The following is a 25,121-nucleotide window of genomic DNA, read 5'->3' on the forward strand; positions in this document are numbered from 1 at the left end:
TAGAAATTACAAATGCCTCTGTAAATAGCAATACCAAATGAATTTTTCATACAAGTTTGATGTTTTTAGAAAATGTATCTGTACCACTACTATTTTAAACTACAGGACTGACCATTCAAAGAAGCTCAGCTAATCTAATGCGTGATCATGTCATATACAGGATCTCAAATGGGTAATGATTTAGTACTGAATTTATGAAACAAGTTGAATAATGTCCAGCTTTTGCAAGCAACAGCTGGACATAATTCAACGCGTTTCATAAATTTAATAATAAATCATACCCATTCTTTTCATCACAATGTTTTTATTTTAGTGGAAATTTTTTAGAAAGAAAGAAATAAATTCATTCTGACAGCCGTTGCACCTTTCATTTGTTGTGCATACAAAAATAGTCCCCCAAAAGTTGAACTAGTATTAATGTTTAAAAGTAGATTACACTTTTCTGACAATCTGGAAGTCAAAGAAAAAGCATCCTTCCTAATAAACAACATTTTACACAGACAAAATCATTTTTCAACACAGAATGTACAATGCACATGATGTCACATTGTTTGATGCTGTACCACGTTAGATTGCAGTGGACAATCCATGTTTATGTAACCGAATGTCACTTTCACAACTAAACATTACTTTGTTACAATATTCATGTGAATGAATGTTTACTGGATGCAGAAATTCCCATATATACTGTAATGTATTTGTGACCAGATATTTGCAGTATTTGACTTGGTTTGGCACAGCACACTACAGAATATGTAAACAAATTTCATTTTATGTTGGAATTGCATCACATATTTACCATATAAATATGCAGTGGTTGGATAAACTTCTCAGTTTGAAGAGCATTTTATGTCCACATTCCTAGGTGAGTTTACTTCTAAGTTAACATTTAAACCATACATATATATAAGATGGATTCCATGCTATAGGTTTACTGTCCCCCCCCCACCTCCAACCCCACCTGCTATGAACTAAGCAATACCCTTAGTTTTACTTGTTGTTCTCGTCTTGCATTTTTTTCCCCAAATTCCTTTCGTGTCTCGAAAAAAAATACAAGGCAGCCAAAATGTTCACTGAAAACAAACAATTCCAGGAAGCAGGGTTTAAATAGTTTTCCATGCTTGCAGCCAATCAGTAAACAGAATACTGCCCAATAATTTCATGAGCTTATTTGACCCATTTAAAATCACATAAAGTGAAATGTTCACATGTTATAATATCAAAAATATGAAACTATGTGATAAGTGTACATCTGACTCTAGATGAAATAAACCCATTTACCAAGTCTGAAAGAGAAACTTATCAGGAACAGCTGTGCTAACAATGACAAGCCCAGCCAATCAGTTGTAAAATCACCTCATTAAAATGCATGAATCTCATTAATGAACTTTTCTGAGATCTTGATTAGATAACCCTAAATTCCAAGTCTGTTTCAAGATCACATCATTAATATGCATACAAATTGCTCATTATTAAACTTGGCCAATATTTAATGATATAAAACCCATATTTTATGTTTGGACTGATCGAGTAAAACATACCTGGGACACAAGGAAGGCACTTTTAATCTCAGGTACTCATCCATAGACGCAATTTAGAATTTTCTTATTATTTTAATGCAAACTCTTTGAAATCAAAGTACCTTGGCTTATAGTTTTTAAAAAACTGCCCTCCCTGGGTACCATATATGTTTAAATGGAACAGCCCTTTGATCAAAATCAGATGAAAAGTACGGTCTACAAAGTGATCACAAGTTCAATCAGATGCAAAATCACCTAATTAATATGCAAGGATCTTGCTCATTATTGATGTCATCTAAATTCCTAATGATACAAATCCATGCTTTAAGACTGATCAAAACTGGATCATAAAACTGGCTTCCAGAGAGAATTAAAGGAATTGATGGATGCATGATAGACAAAAGCAAGATGCACAACGAACATGGAGTCATACCAAAGACTCACTTGGCCTTATGACCAGGTAAGCTAAAAACTTAAACCAAGCTGGCTGGACAGACACTGTGACAGCTATGTCTCACCTTTTCCACCTATCTGAAACACCAGTCACAGGCAAGACAGCATACAAGTTATGTACAAAACTTTAATGAGGCCATTTAAGAAAACTTATTCCTATTGCATCATGCCAAGATTGCATTTATTGCATTTATGATATTCCTACCACTGAAATATGCATTATTCTGAAGAAGAAGAATGAACCAAACAATATGTCCAAAGAAAATGTATGCCCATGCTAACAGCACTCTACTTAGAGGATATTTCTAGCTGTGCTCTGTGGATAATGAAGACTGTATGATGTAGGTCACATTCACAGTAACTATCGAGCTACACCACTACCAATTGAAAACTACAAAGTCAACTGATAAGAATTACTTGTTGACAGATACCTAGACACAAAGCTGCATGAAGAAGTTTGGTGCTGGGTGTTAAGTTTGCCAGTTCGAGTGAGTTCAGTCAAATCCATCCAAGTCAATGACAGTTAAACTAAGGTTTATCCCTATTGCTTGCAGAGAGGACATTTTGACACTCCTTTTGTACATCTGTCCGTTCATCCTAACAAGACTGTAAGGAACACCCAATGCAGACATATGAAATTTTGGCTGCCATCTTTACATGTTGATAACCTGATTAGATTTTTTAGCCATTACAATGGTCTTTTTATGGTTCTGGCCATTACAACAGTCTATTTATGGTTCTGGCCATTAAATCAGTTTTTCATATTTTATATACTTTTGATGACAATCATGTTTTCATAACGAAGCAAAAAGAACTCAATGCAAAAATTATATTACCATATATACTGGGACATGATAAAAAAAAATTCTGTCCCAGAACTTATGGTGAACATTTTTTCACCTAGTTCATATGTCCCAAGACTTAAGAATTGAAATAAATTTGTATTGCATTTGTGCTCCCCCCAATTCACATTGCAATAAAATAGATAACAAAACGCTTATTTGATAATAGAAAAACAAGAAACTAACCTTATATTGTTATCATTTATTCCTTCTTTTTTTTAACATGAGCATTAAAGAATAAAACATATCCATGAAATCCATAAATATAGCTTAGGCTTCCATACTGTAGCATCTATTGCTTATGTCTGATAACACATGCCATGTTGTTCATTGAAATGATCATTGAGAAACAAATTGTGTTTGGTTGTCCTCAAAGGTTTGAATATGTTATGTGACTGAAACCTGGATCCAAAAAAATCACAAACAAGAGGGAAGTAATCAACCGATATCTTGAAGACAACTGTCATTCACACATGGCATGGTATCGGGTGCAAAATAATCAAGATTGAATTATATCCAGGTCTACTGTATGACAGTATCTCGCAAATAAAAATCATTATTTGAAAACACATTCACTTTAGTGTAAGTGACAATCTTTTTGCCAGCACAGGTTAGAAAAGTATCATTACTATTTACCTGGCAGATATCAATTCTCCTTTGTATTAATTAATACTACCAATGCCAACTGGTGAATAAAAACAACTGGCAGCAAGCAGTAAACTCCTTTGAACTTATCGACAAGACATCAAAGACAAAGGTTATTTTTATTACAAAGAAAGCTGACCTCAGAAGCAACTGGATTCTTTTAAGTGTGCCGATTTTTTTTTTATACACAAAGATGGCCAAGATATGGAAACAACTTTGGTTCCTTTTCACCGGTTTTCACGGTAATTTTGAAAATAAAATTAAAACAAGGGCCCGAAGAGAAGCAGATGATTTTGTCAACATTTAACATGGATGAAATTCTAGTGTACTTGGTTGCATTCCTGGAAAGACTGATGATAAGATGGGGGTCAAAAGTGAGATTTAGACTGGTGCAGATTTTTACAAATTTGACTTTAGTCTTGCAGTTTCCATTTCAGGTAACCGCTCCAGTGGCCTAGCGGGAGGTCAGGGAATCGATCATTGGCCGAGTCATACCAAAGACTTACAAAAATGGTAATAACAGTTGCCTCGTTTGGCGCTCAGCATTAAGAGGTTAGTTTTAGGACTGGTCGGCCTAGTGTCAAGATAATGTGACTGTTTGGGACATTATGCTACATGTCTGCAGCATGATGCCCCAGTGCTAGACATCACTTTAAACTGCCACACTAAAGACATCGTAGTGATATGACTGAAAAATCGTTAAAGCTACGTTAAAAATACAAATCACACACACTCTGCTTCAGGTGATGTGTTGCCTCTATAAAAAAAATCATGGTAGGAGAAAGCTAAAACAAATATTCATGCACTGAAAGAATGGAATGTATGTGTGCAGGAGAAGGTCTGTGTTTATGAGATTATCTCAAGTACACAGTTTTATATTTTTAAAAATAAAATTTCAGTTCGAGTGCATTTTCCGACATGTAATTTTTGTGTAATTTAAAAGGTGTCCCACAACTTACGACACAAAAAAAGCAAGATGTGTCCCATAACATACAGTGCACAAAAAATTACTTTTAAAATTAATTTATGGTGTCTCATCAAATAAACTAAATACAATATGTAATTAAGCAATTTACAAATATTTGGAACATTAGTTTTATATTTGGGGAATTTTTTGAATAAAAGAAACTTGAAAGCATAATTAATCAGAAACTGTTTATTGCAGACAAAATGAATACTGTTACATCTGTAGATAACATGATTAGGTATTTATGCAATTATTGCGCCAAATGTTCTTTTTTCAACTTTTTGGATTCAAACATTTGTGTCTGCAGTAGGGGGCATTCAGGTTTTACAAACAAAATCTAGTTTTAGAAGAAATGACATCTTAGATAGGACTGAAGATATACATGAAGTTTAACAGAGGATAATAATTCATTGTCATGATTCTTACCTTCTCAGATGAAATGTTGTTGATATACTAGAGGATGGATTAAGTTCCCTCATTACTATCTGCAAGATAGCAAAAAACATGTAAGTAAATGATATTATTTAAAACGGATGACTATATCTATACTCAAATAACTGTCATATATAGTGCATCCATGTACCAATTTTCATCACCGTTTTTGAAATATGGTCCAAGATAGTAATGGGGTCACAAACTATGGAGAGTAAAACAAACAAATGAATGAATGAACACAAACACGCAGAACAATATTCAAACCCAACATCATAGGTGAGGGGATAATTAAAAAGTAAGTATTAGACAGGTCTTAAATTCATGTGCAAAGTGGCACTGTCTACAATTTTGGTTAATGCAAAACAAAAATCATGTTCTTATTGTTTATTGGTCCACTTTGATGGGTGGAGACCAAAGCTGGTATAAATATGTTATAAAGGTAACAGGTCTATAGTCTAAATCATATAAAGTACTCAGTCAAGGTCATTCGGGTGTTTGGAAAATAACAATGTATTAAATACAGTAAAACCTAGAAATAACTAGAATGTATTACCCAGTGTTATTTAAAGAAATCGACAATATCATTGGGACTGATATACCTTTGAAATATTGTGACAGACATTTAAGAGAAATTTGTTAAATAAAGAAACCAAAGTGCCTGCTGTATAAAAGGGGTTTACAATTTTCCTGAAAATGTCAAGCTAAAATGCGAAAAACGGCAAAATCCAATGACACTGAGAAGTTTTGAACTTATCTTGCATGTAACTTGCATATATATCAAGTGTAGTCATTGTCTCTGCAATGCTGTGGTTATCCCCAGTGAATATGGTCCTATAGCTCCAGTATCTTTTGACCCTTCACTGGAATAGGTTTCATGCAATTTTTATTATATTATATTGAGTTTCCAGTTAGGAATATTCCAATGAAAGGTAAAACTGACAGATCAGTTATCCAAGGGTCACAGGTTTGAGACCCACCCATTTAGGCTGCCTTGGTGTGTCCGTGGAAAATACATATATCCAATTTCTCAGCATGATACACACAATATTGTGCTGAATGTGTCATTAAACATCACCACCACCATCCCCCTCCCCCATCATTCTAGATGACCCCTTACTTCATGCTTTCCACTGGCATATAGTTAAGGATCAAAATGCAAATTAATACTAGCAAAAGGGCACCTCAATGTTTTTACGAAGTTGGAATTTCTAATGTATTTGATCCCCCATCTACAAAATTTCAATAATTTCATGCATCACTTGCATAAAATCTCAAAATCCTGCTATTGACACTTTAATGAAGGAACCAGATTCATGAAAACATTATTCACATTAACACTATCATGCAGCCTAGAAAACCATATTTATCTAATGAAAAGCACATGCATCATGATAAGCCTAGAAAACCATATTTATCTAATGAAAAGTACATGCTTGATTATAAGCCTAGAAAACCATATTTATCTAATGAAAAGCACATGCTTCATGATAAGCCTAGAAAACCATATTTATCTAATGAAAAGCACAAATACTTATCCATTAATTACTATTGATATATTTGTCTAATTATAACCCAGTCCCAACATTTTTATTAACTGGTATGGCTGGCCCTTTTATCTTATCACTGATGAAATACTGTATTTACATTTATTTTGTCCTTCATAATTAGTTCACTGTAAACTTGCAAAACTTTTCTCATGTAAACATGCTGAAAACAATGTAATAATTCCAACATAAGCCAATCTGGAAATTATATGGACATAATTTCTTTGGATATTATTTCAGTTATATGGACTGACAAAATGTACCCCTTTTAAACTATTTGTTCTGATGGAATGTACCCCAGATACCCACGTTATTCTTATGGAATGTATCTGATGGAATGTACCCCAGCCAGATACCCATTTTATTCTGATGGAATGTATCCCAGCCAGATACTCATTTTATTCTGATGGAATGTACCACAGATACTCATTTTATTCTGATGGAATGTAAACCAGATACAAACAAATACATTGCTATGATGAGTACAGATAACCAACAATTTACAGTGTTGTGAATAATATATGCAAAATGGTGTATAAATTCAGTTGGCTTGGGAACATATTCAGGAAACAAATTTCTCACAATCATAACGAGTTATTAAAACTAATAATATCACAAATATAACGAATTATTAAAACTGATAATATCACAACTATGATGAGTTATTAAAACTAGTAATATCACATTTCAGATAAACATTGTCTAAAGTATGCAAACTTGCCAAAAAGCATGGAAAGAAAACAGAATATGAAACAGTCAATAATGAAAGAGAAATGAATAAAGCAATATACGAATCCAAGTGAGCATTATTATATATTGATGAATAAAGCAATGTATGAATCCAAGTGAGCATTATTATATATTGATGAATAAAGCAATGTATGAATCCATGTGAGCATTATTATATATTGATGAATAAAGTAATGTATGAATCCAAGTGAGAATTATTGTATATTGATGACTATTGCATATGCTAAAATTCTTGACTACTATATTAATAACAACAGAGAGGCCCCGAGTGGCCGAGTGGTCTAAAGTGCTCTCTGTTATGGATCACTGCCATCTCACCTCTGTCTGCGTGGGTTCAAGTCTAGGATTCGGCCAAAGTGGATACGTGAGAAAGCTTGCCAGTAGCTTCTCGTGGGTCAGTGGTTCTTCCTCCACCATTAATACTGGCCGCCATACATAGCCTATCATGTGCTGAAAAATGGCATTAAACCCCACAACAACAACTAATACAACAGTGCTATGTATCACTCACCTGAGCTAGTGTTGTAACCTGGTCTCCATCCACTTCACATATTTCAAGAAGAAATGAAGTCTGTTCTTCTCCCAAATTGAAGGTCATATGTTTGCGAGAATGAAGTGGAGATAACTTTGGGAAGACTGGAATCAGAACGTCACCTGATTCAACTGCAGACTGCAAGAGAAATGTACTTCAATAACTGTGGATCTTCAAGTTTGTGAATTTGGTCCTTACATATTCCATTTCCTGTAATCTTCCAGTTCTTTGGCTTAGTGGGCTGCATGTCAGTTGTCTGACTGGAAGGATGCAGGATTAAATCATGCCCAGATTGGACTGGGTCAGCTGCCATGGTTTGTCTCTGGGTCAGACACTTCACTTCAGTTGCCATTCACCACTGACTCAAAATATCAATCCAGTTTTGATCAGCTTGAACACAAAGATGTTGTTACATTTGAGTGTCTTCTTTTTATTCAACCTCTCTTATTCTGAATATTGCTTCAGAACAACCTCATGGATAGAAACGATTAATTTCATGTAATTCAGAATTATATCCCTTTCACAGACAAGGTTATCAAAAGTCTTTAAGGTAAATGAATGTCATTTTTTCCTAATTTGCCTTCAACGTAAATCACAACCCTCTTCCTCTATTGCAAATGTCTGAATCAAAATGTGACGATCAGCCCTTATATATTAAATTTTGAAAAAATGATTCACTATACCACTTCTTTTATCAATGTCAACCAAATTATTGCTCAAGTCTTTAGTACTTTAAAAAATAATCTCATACAGATGGATAATTAGTTATTTCTGGTAACTGTACTTAAAATGTTGTCAACAGCTATATTTTGGAATGTGACCTAGACCAAGTATTTATCTATTGGCAAATCTTCTAATTCAGACTAAGTAATGATCTATGAGCAGTGCCACCAAATCTTACCTTTATAGATATTGTTTTCGAGATACATTCAACCTTTGCACTTTCTGCATTGAGCCGAATGTCTTCGTCTTCATGAGAGGATAACATTGCTGCCTGTTTGTTCAATATGGAAAGATATCAAAGATAACACATTATTCATTAGCATCGACTCAATGAACATTAAGGCAATGACATTATGTGGTGATAAGATAGAGAAAACAGACCAAGGTATAATAAAAAAAATAACTACCTGTGATATGCAGCCTTTAAAATCGCATGATAAATTCTCAAGTTCCAAATTTCTCGCAACAATGATATATTTTAGAAAGGTAACATTTCCCCTCAGCTATGAGTTACTACACTTGGCATTAATTATTATTCCTGCAACAAAAAAGCATTACTCCCACATGTTAAGTTTGCATATACTTGAAAATTTTTTACTTAGTAACTAAGCAACGACAAAACAGGTGACTAAATTTATTCTCTGCTGGAGTTATGTGATGTTCTAAAACTAGTATTGCCTTCAATCTTGGGAACTGTTTTAAAGCATTGTCTGGTAGCTAAAGTGCCCTATCTTTTGAAACACGCACTCCACTCCACCAGACAACACTACATAAGAACGATTCCCTCACAAAATGACAATAACAGAATAAAATATAGTTTAAGTATCAATGTGATCACCACAGAAATTAAAACTGCATTTTTTATAATGGTTGTATACTATATTCTCAATAACAAATAAGTCAATTTTGCTACATTTTTCTTTAATGACAAAGAAGATGAAAATCATCAAAATTTTGATATCTTACGTCACTGAACAATCAGAATTCCAACATATCTTGTTGATTCTGAGATAAATATATTTTATAATCCTGGGGCTGGAAATGGGTGACTGGAAACCCTTGTGCATCAATTAAATGGTATTACTGTCTAGACTTCAAAATCAAGTAATCAAGCTTGTAGTGGTAAGTGGGAGAGAGAGAGAGAGAGAGAGAGAGAGAGAGAGAGAGAGAGAGATTATACAGTATTGGCCTCATTTTCAAAACATTTTCCCCAAAGTAATATTTGTCAGATTTATTTAGATCTGATTCCTTGGTTTAAAGCAACGAATTTTAAACTAAGCAGCCAGCCAGTATCAAAGTTCAAAATAAAGATAAATCTTGAATGAACTTGACAAATGTGTCTCATTCCAACTTTGTTAAAACTCTGCAGGATTTTCTCAATCCTCACTTTTTCAGGAAGATTCTCAGGTGTAAAGCTGTAAAAGTATAGTTTCTTAATTATTTCATCTAGTATATCATTTAAAAAATTAAAAAATTAATGTGAGCTTTAACATTAATGATATGATGTAAAAATTCAGTTTCATGAAGAACTTGGAAACATTTGGTAAAACCAGGGCCATTCTGAACCACCATACAGGATCCACCCATCAATTTAGTAAAACCAGGGCCATTCTAAACCACTCCATGAAATCCACCCCTCAAGTTAGTAAAACCAGGGCCATTCTAAACCACTCCATGAAATCCACCCCTCAAGTTAGTAAAACTAGGGCCATTCTAAACCACTCCATGGAATCCACCCATCAATTTAGTAAAACCTGGGCCATTCTAAACCACTCCATGGAATCCACCCATCAATTTAGCAAAACCTGGGCCATTCTGAACCACTCCATGGAATCCAACCATCAATTTAGTAAAACCAGGGCCATTCTAAACCACTTCATGGGACCCACCTATCAAGTTAGTAAAACCAGGGCCATTTTAAACCACTCCATGGAATCCACCCATCAAGTTAGTAAAACCTGTGGCCACTCTGAATCACTCTACGGGATCTGACCATCAATTTAGTAAAACCATTGGATTTCTGAACCACTCCATGGGATCTGACCATCAATTTAGTCAAACCTGGGCCATTCTGAATCACTCAACGGGATCCACCCATCAATTTAGTAAAACCTGGGGATTTCTGAACCACTCCATGGGATCTGACCATCAATTAAGTAAAACCTGGGCCATTCTGAACCACTCAAGAAGATCCAGCCTTTGATTAAGCGAATCCTATGCCATTTCGAACCACTCAAGAGGATCCAGCAATCAACTATAAAGTCATGAATGATGCAGGTTATGCCCTTCCGTTTCAACCATTTGTATTTAAAAATTAAAATGCAACAAATAATCTAGGAACTAAATTCCATAAACAAAATATTTGAGTGTGACATTATAATTTTCAAAAGAACAAGTCTCCCTTAAAAGGACTGATATTTTAATGTTCAAAAATTTTTTTACATGATCCACAGTAAGTCTAATTCTTTTGTCCTTTAGTTCATTCTTAGTGAAACTATCTCAGATATACTTCATAAATTTCATAAACAAAATATGAAACACATTTTCAGTTAAAACATTTGCATGATAAGTGCAATTCAGAATTCTTGTCAAAGCATCTGAGATGGATAGATCACTGATCTCATCTTAGATGGTGCCAAGATTTATCTACAAGTTAAATTTGGTTATTATCATTAACTTGTGGAAACTAAACTGATGACAGAATGAACAAGTCAGACAGCGTGTGTTTTGGATTATTAACATAGCTTTAAAAAAATTTCAGTCATATAGCTACGATGTCTGCAGTGTGGCAGTTTATAGTGATGTCAAGCACTGAGGCAGGCATGTAGCATGATGTCCCACCCACTCACATTATCTTGACCACAGACCATCCAGACCTAACACTAACCTCTTAATGCTGAGTACCTATTGAGGCACCTATCAGTAACATTTTTATAAATTTTTGGTTTGACTTGGCTGGGGTTCGAACCCATGACCTCCAGCATCCAAGGTGGACTCTCTAACCAACAGGCCACTGGAGCAGTATACCAAGTCAGTTAGTTGTTGTTGTTGTTGTGGGGTTTAACGCCATTTTTCAGCACGCGATAGGCTATACATGGCGGCCAGTATTAATGGTGGAGGAAGAACCCGGGAAAACGCCGGAAAGAACCACCGACCCACGAGAAACCAAGTCAGTTAGACTGACAATGTTACTACCATATGGTTCAAATTACTTCAATGAGGAGAACCATTATTAGCTTTCAGTTGTGAAATTTGCAACAATAAGTACAGCATGCCAATGGATTGGGGGGGATGGGGTGTAAAAGGAAATCCTGAAAATATCAGCAAATGGCAATCAATCTTCCAAACATAAAACTGTTAATATTTTAGATCACTTTGCAATGATCATCAGTTCTCAATAAAAAATTAAGAACATTTCTGGGGTAACTATCATTTAGTATTTCAGACAGTGTACCTGTTTTGCTGCCCCTACAGCTAAAACCTCATCTGGATTAATAGAGTTCAGAAGATCTGCATCTGGAAACATATCTCTTACTGTCCTTTGAACAAAAGGAATCTTGGTCCCTCCTCCACATACTATCACCTGCAAGAAAAGTAAAGCTTCAGTTATCATTAATAGAATTTTTTGTTTAATACAAGAAAATGTGTGTCTGTATGGCCCAACAGCAGCTAAATGAGCTTCTTAGGAAAGATAGATGTACAGATTGACAGACAGATACAACCAAAATTAAGGTGCCCCTACTATGTCTGTCAAATTAAAAAAAAGTTTTTAATAAGTCAAAATATTAGAAAAATCTAAATTGGAAATACCAAAATGAAACATGCTTGGTGGGAAAAACATCTGACATAACATGGATCCACCCTTCAAATAAAATAACAGAATAACAGTCTTTCTTTAAATGGAACATAGTGGACAATGATATGAACAAAAATGTAAAACCTTCCTACTGTTTCTTCAATAATGTTAAACAGTTTGAATGAATTGTTATAAAACAAAAACATAAGGAAGTTACTCAAGGATGGCAAAATTCTGCTGATCTTCATGTTTAACTCTAAATATAATGTTGACTATGTCCATTTAAGCTATATTTGTTCTTTTCAGCAAGATATACATTAGACATGTGGCTGTACCTCTGTGATTGCCTCCCTTGAAAGATTTGCTTCTTGTAAGACCTTGTCAATTAGTTGAGTACACTGCTGAACCAGACTGCTGCAGAGAATTTCAAATCTGGCCCTGGTGAAATAAATTACAGATTAATTTTTCAGTCAGATCTGAGTACTAATATCAATAATGAAACAAACAAGTGATACATAGACTGGCAACAGCCCTGTAAACGGAACCATGATGCAGCTCTCCGTGTAAACAGGGATGATATGAGCATGTGACATATCTTTTTACAAACTTAAGATATATACATGTAATTTTGACAATTGTTATTGTTATTGTTATAGGGTTTAACGTCATTTTTCAGCACAAAATAGGTTATACATGGCGGCCAGTATTAATGGTGGAGGAAGAACCCGGGAAAACCCCGGAAAAAACCTCCGACCAATGAGAAGCCACCTGCAAGCTTTCTCACATATCCACACTGGCCGAGCCCGAGACTCAAACCTATGCACACAACGGTGAGATGGCAGTGATCCGTGACGGAGAGCACTTTAGACCACTCGGCCACTTGGGGCCCTCGTAATTTTGACAACAGGATGATATCACTAATGTTGCCTACATAGCAATGGACTATTCACTAAAGAGACTCATTTAGTACTGTAAAAAGGCAACCCTATATAAACAAGCTTACCAACTTTGTATCTATTTTAACTTTTTTGCTACACTCAGTAATAATACTTTCCAAAGATAAAGGCATAATCCTGCTCATCATCAAACTCATCCAAGATCTAATAATCGTAACAGACAAGTTCTTGTTGTTATAGGCCATTTTATAAAATGTTTCATTGAAATTGGATGTGAAAAATATAGACTACAGAGCAAGTGAGGTAAGAAGATCAACCAACATGTTGCAAGATCATCTCATTAATATGAGAATTCGTGTAAAACAATGATATAGGATTATATACAAAGTGGGAGCAAAATAACAAGCTCAGCCAATCCGTTCCTAAATAAATAAGACTTTAAGAATCTAACAGAAATATAGCTGCTTAATTTGTTGACAAACTCAGCCAATCAGATGCATTGTCTACAGTCTCTAGAGTGGTAAAAAGAAACAGCCAATCAGATGCAAGATGAATTCATAAATACCTATAGGTCTCAATAAAACTCAATCAACATCTTGATGAAATTAACCATATTTACTAAGTTTGTTAAAAATCTGGTTAAGAATATCAGCCAATCAGCAATCAGATACAAGATCAATGCACAGATCTCTCTCATTAAATTCACAGAATATTTTGACAACATAAGCCTATTTGCCAATTATAATAAAAATTTAATCAGAACAAGAACTGCCTAAGTGTTGATAAGCTCAGCCAAAAGACAAGCAGATCACTCCATTAGTATGTGTGGATCTTTGCATTGATCTGCCATCTTGATGATTATTGTCTAATTATCAAGTTCAATATCGGAGAGAAAATATGGCTTATGGAGTAGCAACCAGCTCAGACAATCAGCTGCCTGTTCCCATCCTTAGTCCCATGGCAGTAAAACATGTCAGTACAATGATAATACCACAGATATAAAAATGTCGCTTTGTATACAAACTTCCCATGATGATTAAAAAATTCAAACTGACACTGTAACATCCACACGTCAGTTATCTCACTACACTGTACCACCCACTATAATGATCTTGAGGTCAGTGAAAGAGACATTGTAACTCCCCGACTATCTAGCTGGTTTGTCAGTCAAATTCTGTCCAGCTAGTTTAGTGTAGATGGTTTTGCCAGTCAATTCATTGTAAGGGGTGTGCCAAATAAAACTGTTACTTATTTCACCTTTCTTGTCTTGTCCTTGGTAATGAGTAAGGCACTGAAGTGCTTCCATGCATGATATACTTTACATACTTGCACAATTGAAGAAAAGAGCAGAATTAGATTTATGTGTAATAATTGCATAAACAATAAATTTGTGAAGAGGAACAACCATGAATACAAACTGGTAAGAATGCAGGATTTTGTTGGCATGAAACATTGTTGGATTTTAAATTGCAGATACACAATAAATTTATATTTTGCAAGGAGGAAAAACACATACTCTGTAAATATATTAACAAATCACAAGCTGGATATTTTTTTTAAATTATTTTTTAGAAACGTAAGTGCTTTTTTACTGAACCAAAGTACAAATAGAGTTATTTACACATATATGCTGAAGATACATTTACAGCATCTGCTGATGTAAATCTGCAAGAAAGCTAGATAGCTATTGCTTTCAAAACAAAATGAAAATAATTAAAAATAAATATTTCAAGCCTTAATAATAACACTAATAATATTATTATTTATTTGTTTTTTGTGTAATTGGGTATAAAATTTACTCAAATATAGGTACCATAATTTACATAATTTAAATATCGCACATCAAAAGCATATATGCTTTTGAATATTAGAACTGCCAAGAAAATTGATATAAGCTGGTTCTATCATTTTACAAGTATTTTGTGTTTATAATTTGGCAATTAATGAGTGGTACACAGTGATTTTACATTTTGAAAACAATTCTAATAAAACTTCCAATGAGATTTATACAAAGATGCTTAATGTCAATCCTTTTCTTAAATCCAATTAATGAGAATAGGCTGTAATTGTCCCATTAACTGAATGTACATTTTACCTGGATACACTGCTGTTGAAGTCTAATCCTTCGTGCAGAGAGTCTACAGAACATTGGGAATTGTCCAGAGTTGACAAGGAATATTTACATGTCTCTGCAGCACGATGAAGCTTGGCCATGGATCTGTGATTTTCTAAAATATTACACCGACTTATTCTGAAATGATGATGGTAATAGTAATAATAATAATAATAAAATACATCTGTAGTATTGTGAATATTGATGCAAATGGGCAAATGAAGATATAATTCATTTATAACATCAAAAAACAATTTTTGGGAACATAAATGTTTTCCTCTATAATACCTACCTGATCATAATATATTAAAACATTAAAAAATGTTACCCAGTCTTTTAGCTTGTTTCAGTGAAACAAGTGCTAAAACACTTTTTTGCTTGACACTCTCAAATGGAAAACACGAGAGTGGTCTCCTCTTAGATCAAAGTTGTTGTTGGTGTTGTAGGGTTTAACACCATTTTTCAGCACACGATAGGCTATACATGGCGGCCAGTATTAATGGTGGAGGAAGAACCCGGGAAAACGTCGGAAAGAACCACCAACCCAAGAGAAGCTTTCTCACATACACACATTGGCTAAATCTGAGACTCGAACAGGTGCAGAATGAGGTGAGATGGCAGTGATCCGTAACGGAGAGCGATTTACATCACTCAGCCACTTGGGGGCCCCACAGGATGATAGAAGAAGACATGAATAAAAGCAGGATAATAAACATGGCTGTGAGTCAAAATGTTGGAAAATGGTAATCTATAGGTGTTGGCTTTAATCACTGTCCAATGTCTGAAATGTGTACTAGATGTCCAGGAAAAGGGACACTGCTCTAGTTGGTACTATATCATCATGGAGTACTGACATAGCTGCCAACCTTCCAGGGTCGCATTTAGTGAAAACAGGGATAAAAATTAGTGAATTTGGACATGAATTAGTGAAAAATACCAAGACAATGACACCATCCACTCTGACCATCAATACTACATACACTATATCAAGGTCACAGTATAAAACTAAAACACTACATATATGCAGAAATATAACTGCATTTCTATTTATTATGGTATTCATAAACTTCACTTGTTCTTGTGGTTATTTATCAAGACATGATACTGTGGCAGACTTGAACTTCCTCAACTGCTTGATCGTAAATTTGTTTTCAAAACATTTCAGACTTCTTGCCTGCTGGTTTATCTTGGTGACTAAAATTGCTGACAAATTTTCTGAGCTAAGGAGGCCCTAAAGTCTGTCTTATTTTTCCTCACTAGAAAAAACACTCTTACACTGTCTCTGATGCTGTGAGGAATGCACAGGAGCTGCAGAACTTTTGGTTCTTCCACAGGAAAATTTGGAAGCAATCTTCGAGTCCGGGAACATTTGTCGGAACAATGTTTAGCGTGTTCAAATCATGATGTATATCAATGTTTAATGAAAGAATGCATGGCCAATTTTTGGTATATTCCAAGCCATTTTCAAGATCTTACATGCGATGCCAAATGGTAATTCAAATCAGTGTTGGTGATGCATGCATGGAGCAAAATTACGGTTAGGCCCAAGTTTCTCTCAAAAACATTTGTAAAACTACTCTTATACATATAGATTTAAATAGGCTAAAATGCTTGCTACCGATCCAACTGTACCATTTGAATGTAGTTCTACTAATATTGCGACCAGCAGTACTGGCCCATTTCGGCATCTGCCAATATCATGCCTAGCGCTTAACGGAATATCGGTTATTTTATGAAAGATTTAACATAATTGAGAATTGGAGAATTTGTGAATTTGTTTGCTTGCGGCATGAATTTGTGAATTGCTAAAAAAGTTGTGAACTTCATGCCAAAACCATGAGGGTTGGCAGCTATGTACTGATCACAAAATCAGGAGTCATACACTGTGTATCCTCAACAGAGCCGTGGGTGGAGGTTACAGAACTCGATGTTCACCTCTTGGTTCCAGGACTGTAAAATTTAAAATGGTGCCATAGTTGGTGCAGATGAGGTGAAAGGTCAGCTGACATCTGGTACTAGTTATCAGAGGATGAATCACTAAAGCCTATAGTGAGGTATATGCAAGCTGACAGGTTGTTCAGGTCTGGTTCAAGTGGGTTGTTGTACTGTATCAGTACTCATCTGCTAGTCAATTCATTACTGCAATAGCATGTACATACTGCTCACTAGCTCTGGATACATGTTTGACAGAAACTACTGCTCATCTGTTCTCTGTCCAGAGTTGAGTCTTCACATGTATGGGTTGAAATGACATCCAAACAGGTCGGTCAAAAGTTGTTCAAGGTTTTTATTGAAGTGGATGCAATGAAATGGAACAAAATGGGAAATAAAATAAGTGATCTAATTATTAAGAATGAATAAATAAAACACAATAAAGATCCAGTAATTATATGTATTTATGTACTATTGACCACAATAGAAGATAATTAAGATGGGGACATGAAACTTACCATACAATGAAAAAGGCTTAAATACTTCAAAATATTTGTCCAATATGAGGACAGAGCCAAATTCAGTGAACAAACAAATGGAGTATGTCTATGATGAGAAAACATATAAGGATCACTTATTCTTTTGAAAAAGCACACCAGTGAAGGTGTCTGCAAGGTATCTTGTAACACCATGGTAACCAAGCATTAGCAGAGTTAGTAAATGATGAATGACAGGATTTGGTTCCAATCCCTCTTCCTAAATAAACACCAATTTAATCGAACTCATGTTTATATGAACACGACGTATTAGCATATTTATTGCTAAAACATGCCACCTGGAAGGGCTGAATTTGTGAAGTAGTGGACATTCTCTTAATGTATTATGATCAGTAGTGGACATTCTCTTAATGTATCTGAAGAAGAGATAAAGGTATTAGATGACCAGAAGCTGGTGACACTTTTGTAAAGTGCTCAATACCATACAATTTTATTTGATAGTACCATAGAAAAATGTGACTTGTGGTTTCTACCACCACCATACTGCAATTTTGGAATAACTCTCACACAATAATAGAATTTCTGTATCTGATTTACTTGGCTTTGTTTACTGATTTTAGATTATTAGGTACCCAATATCGTAATAAGACAAACACTGACCTCTGGAACTCTGTAGCTAAATGTTTTGTGAGGACATCAGTAAATTTGTCTCCTCCCAGCTCAGTGGTGCTGCAAGAAGCCAGAATCCGCAACAAGCCGCTTTGGATCTGCACAAGAGATGCATCACTAGACAGCCCTCCCAGTCGAAATACAAGAGCAGTGCTGGGGAAATATATTACAAGAAATTCAGATCATCTTATGTACATCTACAACCATTTTCAGGATAGCTGCCTAGTCATATTACAGCCCATTTACAAGCAACACTTACTTCAGAAAAAAACAACAACTCAGAAACAAACATGTCCAGACAGCTTATGTGTTTCCCAGACAGATTTGTCCCCATCTATAGTAAGACAAAACAATACCAATAATTTTCAAAAGGAATGTCACATTTAATAATTTGATTCTATGTACCTTTAAATGGCAGTTATACACTTTATTTGGATTCTCATATATCCATACTCCTTTGGAACGTCATTATCTACACTCCTTGAGAAGTACATAGGGCAAAATCAATGCTGATGTAGATGGACAATTTTGGACATGATCAACCTAAATGTGCAATCCAGGACAATCCAGATTGAATGTCGCATGCTGTGATGTCACAATGAAAGCTACGCATGTTGATAAACAAATTCATACCACCTTATACTGTGATGTTAAAACTCAATGTGCTATTTCCTGATCTAGTTACGCACCTGGCCACCAATGTAAAAGTCCACTACAATCAATAATTTGCATCTGGAAGTTTCTTGATGACAGTTAAGATGCAGAGCATTCAATAAAGACATTGGTTAAAAAAGTTAGTATTAAATTTTAAAAGAACAATCTACATTTAATTTAAGATGAGTAACAATGTATACATGACCTTATGATTTTCACTATGGAGTAACACAGTCACTCATGCAAGGAAACTTTATGTCAGATTTGTCTGAATTTTGTTGAATGACATCAGAAAAGTTTTTTAATTTCTTTTCTATTTTTAGTAATAGCAGCCATATTTAATGCTGCATCAGTGTCATTTATATAAAACTGAAAGCCATTTGTGCCAGGTTGCTTTCCATCGAACATGGTCAAATTCTGTTGAGTGCTCTATGAAAAGAAGTCATTTAAAGTAACAGTGGTCATACTTAATGACGGATTGGCATTATCTGTATCAATTTGAAAGCTCTTAATGCAAGAATGCTTGCATTCAAACTTGTTCTAATTCTGCTAAGAGATTTTAGAGAATGAGTTACTGAATGATTTTTTATACTTTTAGTAACTGTAGCCTTGTTTGATGGGGTATTGGTATCATTAACAAAAAAGTAAATTTTGGTATAAATAATGTTTTCTCCTAGTATACCTACTGATTACAGTAGGAATAGACTTTTGCTACCTCTCCAATCCAGAACACCATAAAGATGAAAACTGTGTATTTCCTGTTTACATACCACATAAACACAGTGAAGAAACTGTTAGCCATTACCTTACTACCAATAGCTGACTAGCCATCACCCAGATATTTACCAGTTTACACTGAGTGATAAAACAACATGGATGGTTATATTTGCAGGGAGATTTGAAGGGATTAATACTGATACAATCAGATAAGCATTCCCAGAGAAATTTTACTTTCCTCCATCAAATTCATTCCCAGATCACACTAATGTTAGAAGAATAGACAATAATAGCAGAAAATGAATGAGCATCCACCTTTATCAGGACTACATTACAAGGAAGAATTTACTGGATTTCTTATATGAAGGACAAACAACTCTCCTAGCATGAGGACAACACAACCAATGGTCCAAAAAGCAACATTATGGAGAAAAGAAACTAATTACTCTTTTTACTGAGAAAAATCTGACTGAATCCAGTGAAATTATAAGTAGATTGTGTTGACATCAATTTGACCTGGTGGTCATCTAGGCAGCAGCCACTGATCCTGTAAGAATGAATTGCTGTCTCTGTGAAACTAGATCATGGCGATAAAAACCTGAGAAGGTTGAATGTGCATGCCAACCAACTGTTTCTATTAAGCCTTGGACTGAACTTATGCTTGAACAAAAGGCCTGCAGAGATAGGTCGTATCTCATATGCTGAAATCTTCATGCACAGCAGCAGGGGGGGCGAATCCGACATTTTGTCCAATCGTCATTTTGCTTAATTATTACTTTCTGCACTTAGCGGATCCGGTGTAGTCAGCGCCCGGTAAAAAAAAAACGACGACGGTCCATCCTACACGACGGTGACGTCATTTGGTTTAATACACTTTTCTGCGCGTCGATCCCAGCGTCGTCAGCGTCCGGTAAACACAGCGACGACTGCGTCGATGTCATTTTCCCCCCTGCTGCTAAGAAGTTATTTACAATGATCTCACAAATAGAGTAACCACTAACTCTTCATCTTGTAAATCAATTAGATTATTTGACTGATCAGTAAGTCTGAAATTAATTCTCGTTAAAAACCGATTATGGCATCGCATATAGACCGGATTAATCGGGCTCTCAACGATTAAGAATCCGGGAGGGGCTGTTGGTGAAAATGAATAAAGGATATACCCCTGTTGAGCTTGATTTGATTGCTTGGTATCTACCTGGTAACTCCCTTCGATAACATCACACACTAGATTGATTGCTATCACCGATGCGATATTTACGTTGTATGGAGCAATATGCCTACCACCATCTCCGTTATCGTGTCTGAGGATAATTGATGGACCGAGAAAATCATTAAGAGACTTTCTTAGTTCTGGCGCGTTGTATCCTGGAAACTTGAAATCGGGTAAATCGGCTTCTGTGATATTATACTCGGTTAGGAATTTTTGTTTATTATCATCGCTGTTAGCAGATATTGTTTTAACGATTCGTTCATTGATATATTCCATGTCTGATATAAGTTGATTTAACACCTCAACGTGTTTTCGTGTTTTTGTTTTCCGTAGTTGTTCTAGTTGCAATCGGTAATTACGATTAATCTCGGTAAAAGCACCAGTGATATCATTTAAATTAACTGTGACCACGGCGGACGATTCAGGAGTTTCCTTATACGGAAAATACCATTGCATGGTATTCCTGTCTTGAAATATAAATCTACTGGGTAATAACGTGTTTTTTATAATAGACAAATCATCTCGATACCCGGGATTAATCTCATGATACGATTGCGCATTCGTGTGCAAGTCCGCGGTGATTCCATGAGGTGGATTCTCGGGCCAACCTAGTATGGTTCTTATTGAACTGTTATAAATATCAACCATATACCCCGGTGTGCTTATTTCAATCGTCGACGATAACGTCGGTTCATGAACCGTAATATCGATTTTTGATTCTTTTCCTGTGATCGATTTTATCCTGCGTTGAAATTCTTTATTGATTTGTTCTACTTGGTATGACCCAGTTGGTATTGTAACCTCATTCCAGTCTGGGGTCCCATCGGGTTTATTTGTCCATGCAAAAACCAGCGAGTTATTAGGTTGTTGTCCGTTAAATGCTTCCGCTCGGATATTAGGCCAACTGTGATATATTCGCAATTTTGCCAGCGCTATTTCCTGCATTGGAATCGGAGAAGGGAAGTTTACACTGAATTCTGGCTTCGTTGATGTTATCGATATCATATTTGTTTGTACCGGAGTGGTGTTCTCCGCGATCCGTTGAAGTAATTGCAACCCTTCGGGGTTCAGCGACATTATTATTATTCGTCGTTTCTATTGTTTAATTTCAACACCGAATATTAACAACCTGCTTGTTTTCAGGAGGATGTTTTAAGCCCATTGAAGTGGTTTCAGGAGAATGTTTTAAGCCCATTGAAGTGGTTTCAGGAGAATGTTTTAAGCCCATTGAAGTGGTTTCAGCCACGTGATTTCCAGCTTCCAGGTGAAAATCCTCGATTTTTGACATCGCGGAGTCATACAACTGGACCATCGTGGAGAATTCAACATCGGATATAAACGAATTATCTATCGCCAACGAGATCAACCCAGATAATTTCGAGTACGCGTCGGATACTATTTGATGTTTTACTGTATACTCGTTGAGTTTTTTCTGAGAACACGATGATATCTTTCTAGTGATTGCGTTGGCGACTCCAGCAATTGTTGTCGCCGCGGAGATAGCGATTGGAACAGCGATCGGGGCCATCATGGTCACCGTGGATAAAATAACACCGGTACCGGCTACTATACCCGACACCGAGTACACGACCGCGTCGATGGTGGTTATTTTTCGACGGTATTTTTTTATTTTTACACGGTATTGTTCGGAAAGCGTTTTCAAATTCGCGGAGAATTCTTTTACGGTATTGAATCGATATTGATGTGATGTCGGTGATACCTCTGATTCAATTACCTTGGTGGTCATTTTTATTTTAAAAGAGCTAGTGTTTTTAATTACTTAGATCCGTTACAAATTCCACATACCATGTAATGTTTGCCTCGGTTAAATGTCTATCGGCGGCATAAATTGTAAACTGTTCAGTTGCGTCCTTGTCTATAATTGTTGATATTATATTGTTAAACCCGGATGAACTCGACGATAATATATTAAAATGCATAATTGAAACCAGTGTCAATCGATAAATACCCTTAACAGTTACGGTGATTTTTACTGTATTCTGTGTAGGAGTCCAAACGAATGATCCATGATGAATCGTGTATACTGTGTTGATGGTGTTTTCATGAGGGATTTTTATTTTTGTCACCTCCGGTAGTCTGTCTTTAATCGCTGTAACATCAGTTTTGATTGTTCCTATTTCCTGTGTATGCGCGTCTACACTCCTTTTGTTCGCTGCAACATTAACGCTGAATGCTTTTATGAGCACTTCATGCGCGTTTACACTCTTTTTGATCGTTTCAACATCAGTTTTGATTGTTTCTATTTCCTGTGTATGCGCGTTTATATTATTTTTGTTCGCTGCAACATTAGTTTTGACTGTTCCTATTTCCTGTATATGAACGTATAACCCCGCTTTGTTCGCTTCAACATCAGTTTTGATTGTTTCTATTTCCTGTCCATACGCAGTGATATCATTTATAGTTATTGTAATTTCATCCGGTCTGGTATTTTTTTTACCAAAGAATTTATCAATGGTGTTATCAGCCCTGTTAAAATTTTTTCGTAACATGTAAAATTGGCCCGACAGCGTTGTAAACTCCGAAATACTATTTTTTATCCCCACAAGATTCGGTTCGGTTACCGTCGGGGTTCCAAAAAAACTAGCAGTAGTGAGTTGTATATCGGTGACAGACTTTTGTATCCCCTCGAACTGATTTGCTTGCGCGTTAAATTTATCATACAAATTTTTTAACGAATCCGACACGGATATATAATTGTCGCCAAGTGTACTTATTTTTCCATTTATCATCAAGATGGATTCACCTGATTTAAGTCGTCCGTCATCGGTATACAACACGATAGTGTTCTCGGCGGCATCACGCTGTCGTATTAAAACGTCATTCAGCGACACATTACTGGATTTCAGTTTACCCTGGCGGTCTTGAAATACAACTATTTCGCCCGGGTCAATACTGGTTAAATTTAACGTATCAGCGATTTCATCCTCGATTAGTTTTTTTATGTCATTGGTGGCGAGCGTTTCCGTGGATTTTTTCAGCGCCGAAACCGGTCGTCCCCAGATATCAATCATTATTATTGTAAAAAAAACCAGTGTTTTTAATTAACCCACCGGGCCTCTACGACCCCACTAGTGTATTCGTTTACAACCACATGAGGTGGTTTCCGCGATGATGAAATCGCTGCGAGTACGTTCAATACCTCATGGCCGCATATCGGTGGGTCAATTAATTGTTGTGTTGGCAGCGTGGAATAAAAAACCGGGGCTGAACACGCCCGGATATACCGCATGAACTCGTTTGGCGGGGCTAACCCGTATGAATAAAAATAGACGATCGCACGCGGATCAATTGCGTATGCAACCCAATGAGTCCCCGCTCCGGAGGATTTATCGAGGTTAATTATACCGGTTTCAATATTCCTTGGTTTTGTCGGTAATTGATCCCTCATAAAAACACCTCTGAAGTTTTTTATCGCTAACGCGTTTGCGGCATCTATTAAATCAAAATTAGACATAGGAGTTAATAAACGGTTCCCGGTAGTCTTAGACCCTTCCCCGAGTACCATGAATACGGGGTTCCCGGTAGTCTTAGACCCTTTCCTGCTACGGGTCGTTTTTTTTTATAGCCTTTCCCGGTTGCCTTCTTCAATGCCATTCCCGCCGCGGTACCAACGGCTCCTAACGCCGCCGCCTTCACCACTGCTGGGGCCGCCGCGGCAATCAACGCTGGAATCGCAGCTAACAACGGAAATATCCCACCGGTCTTTTCCATGTTTTTAATCGCTGCGGCCGAAAAATCTATTTGAACACCCTTTTTATTCTTCATCGCATCATTGAAATGTTTTATTTGACGCGCCGTCAACGATATCTTATGATTACCACCTGCCATCTGTGACGGCTTTAACGTTATTGTGGTTCCACATTGTTTAGCCGACTTTGATCGTAATTTCTTGACTTGACCATCGGTCAACTCTACACCGACAATATTATACGACATTTTTATTGTAAACGCGTTTATGTTTTCAATTACATGTTTTCCACTGGTGCATCAACGATTCTCATTCGTCCACCAACGCCTTCTAGCAGCATTGATTTATCGCTGAGAATGACAGCAACCGCTCTATAATCGGCAATAACGCCGCGAGTTACATTAGCTCGGAAGTGTATATCAACGACGGATTGTCTTGTTAAATCAAGATGTTCCAGCGAAAAGTAATAGATCGGATATAGTTCTTTGAAATCATGTTGTGATATTTGCAAACC

At 36.0% G+C, this 25,121-nt stretch overlaps 1 protein-coding gene across 1 annotated transcript in view; it reads right to left on the minus strand.

Moving 5' to 3' along the window:
• Positions 1 to 25,121, minus strand: part of LOC149789056 (heat shock 70 kDa protein 14-like) — a 61,282-nt gene that overhangs the window by 428 nt on the left and 35,733 nt on the right. Inside the window, exons 7-13 of the mRNA XM_089975241.1 lie at positions 18,306 to 18,467; positions 15,199 to 15,354; positions 12,543 to 12,645; positions 11,866 to 11,994; positions 8,590 to 8,682; positions 7,668 to 7,826; positions 4,854 to 4,912 (exon numbers count right to left, since the gene is read on the minus strand). Of these exons, the coding sequence (XP_089831367.1) occupies positions 4,854 to 4,912; positions 7,668 to 7,826; positions 8,590 to 8,682; positions 11,866 to 11,994; positions 12,543 to 12,645; positions 15,199 to 15,354; positions 18,306 to 18,467 (861 nt within the window). The remainder of the gene's footprint in view (positions 1 to 4,853; positions 4,913 to 7,667; positions 7,827 to 8,589; positions 8,683 to 11,865; positions 11,995 to 12,542; positions 12,646 to 15,198; positions 15,355 to 18,305; positions 18,468 to 25,121) is intronic.

The sequence above is a fragment of the Sinohyriopsis cumingii genome, chromosome 11 (genome assembly GCF_028554795.1).
Source record: "Sinohyriopsis cumingii isolate HCF-2022 chromosome 11, ASM2855479v2, whole genome shotgun sequence".
Classification (NCBI taxonomy): Eukaryota; Metazoa; Mollusca; class Bivalvia; order Unionida; family Unionidae; genus Sinohyriopsis; species Sinohyriopsis cumingii.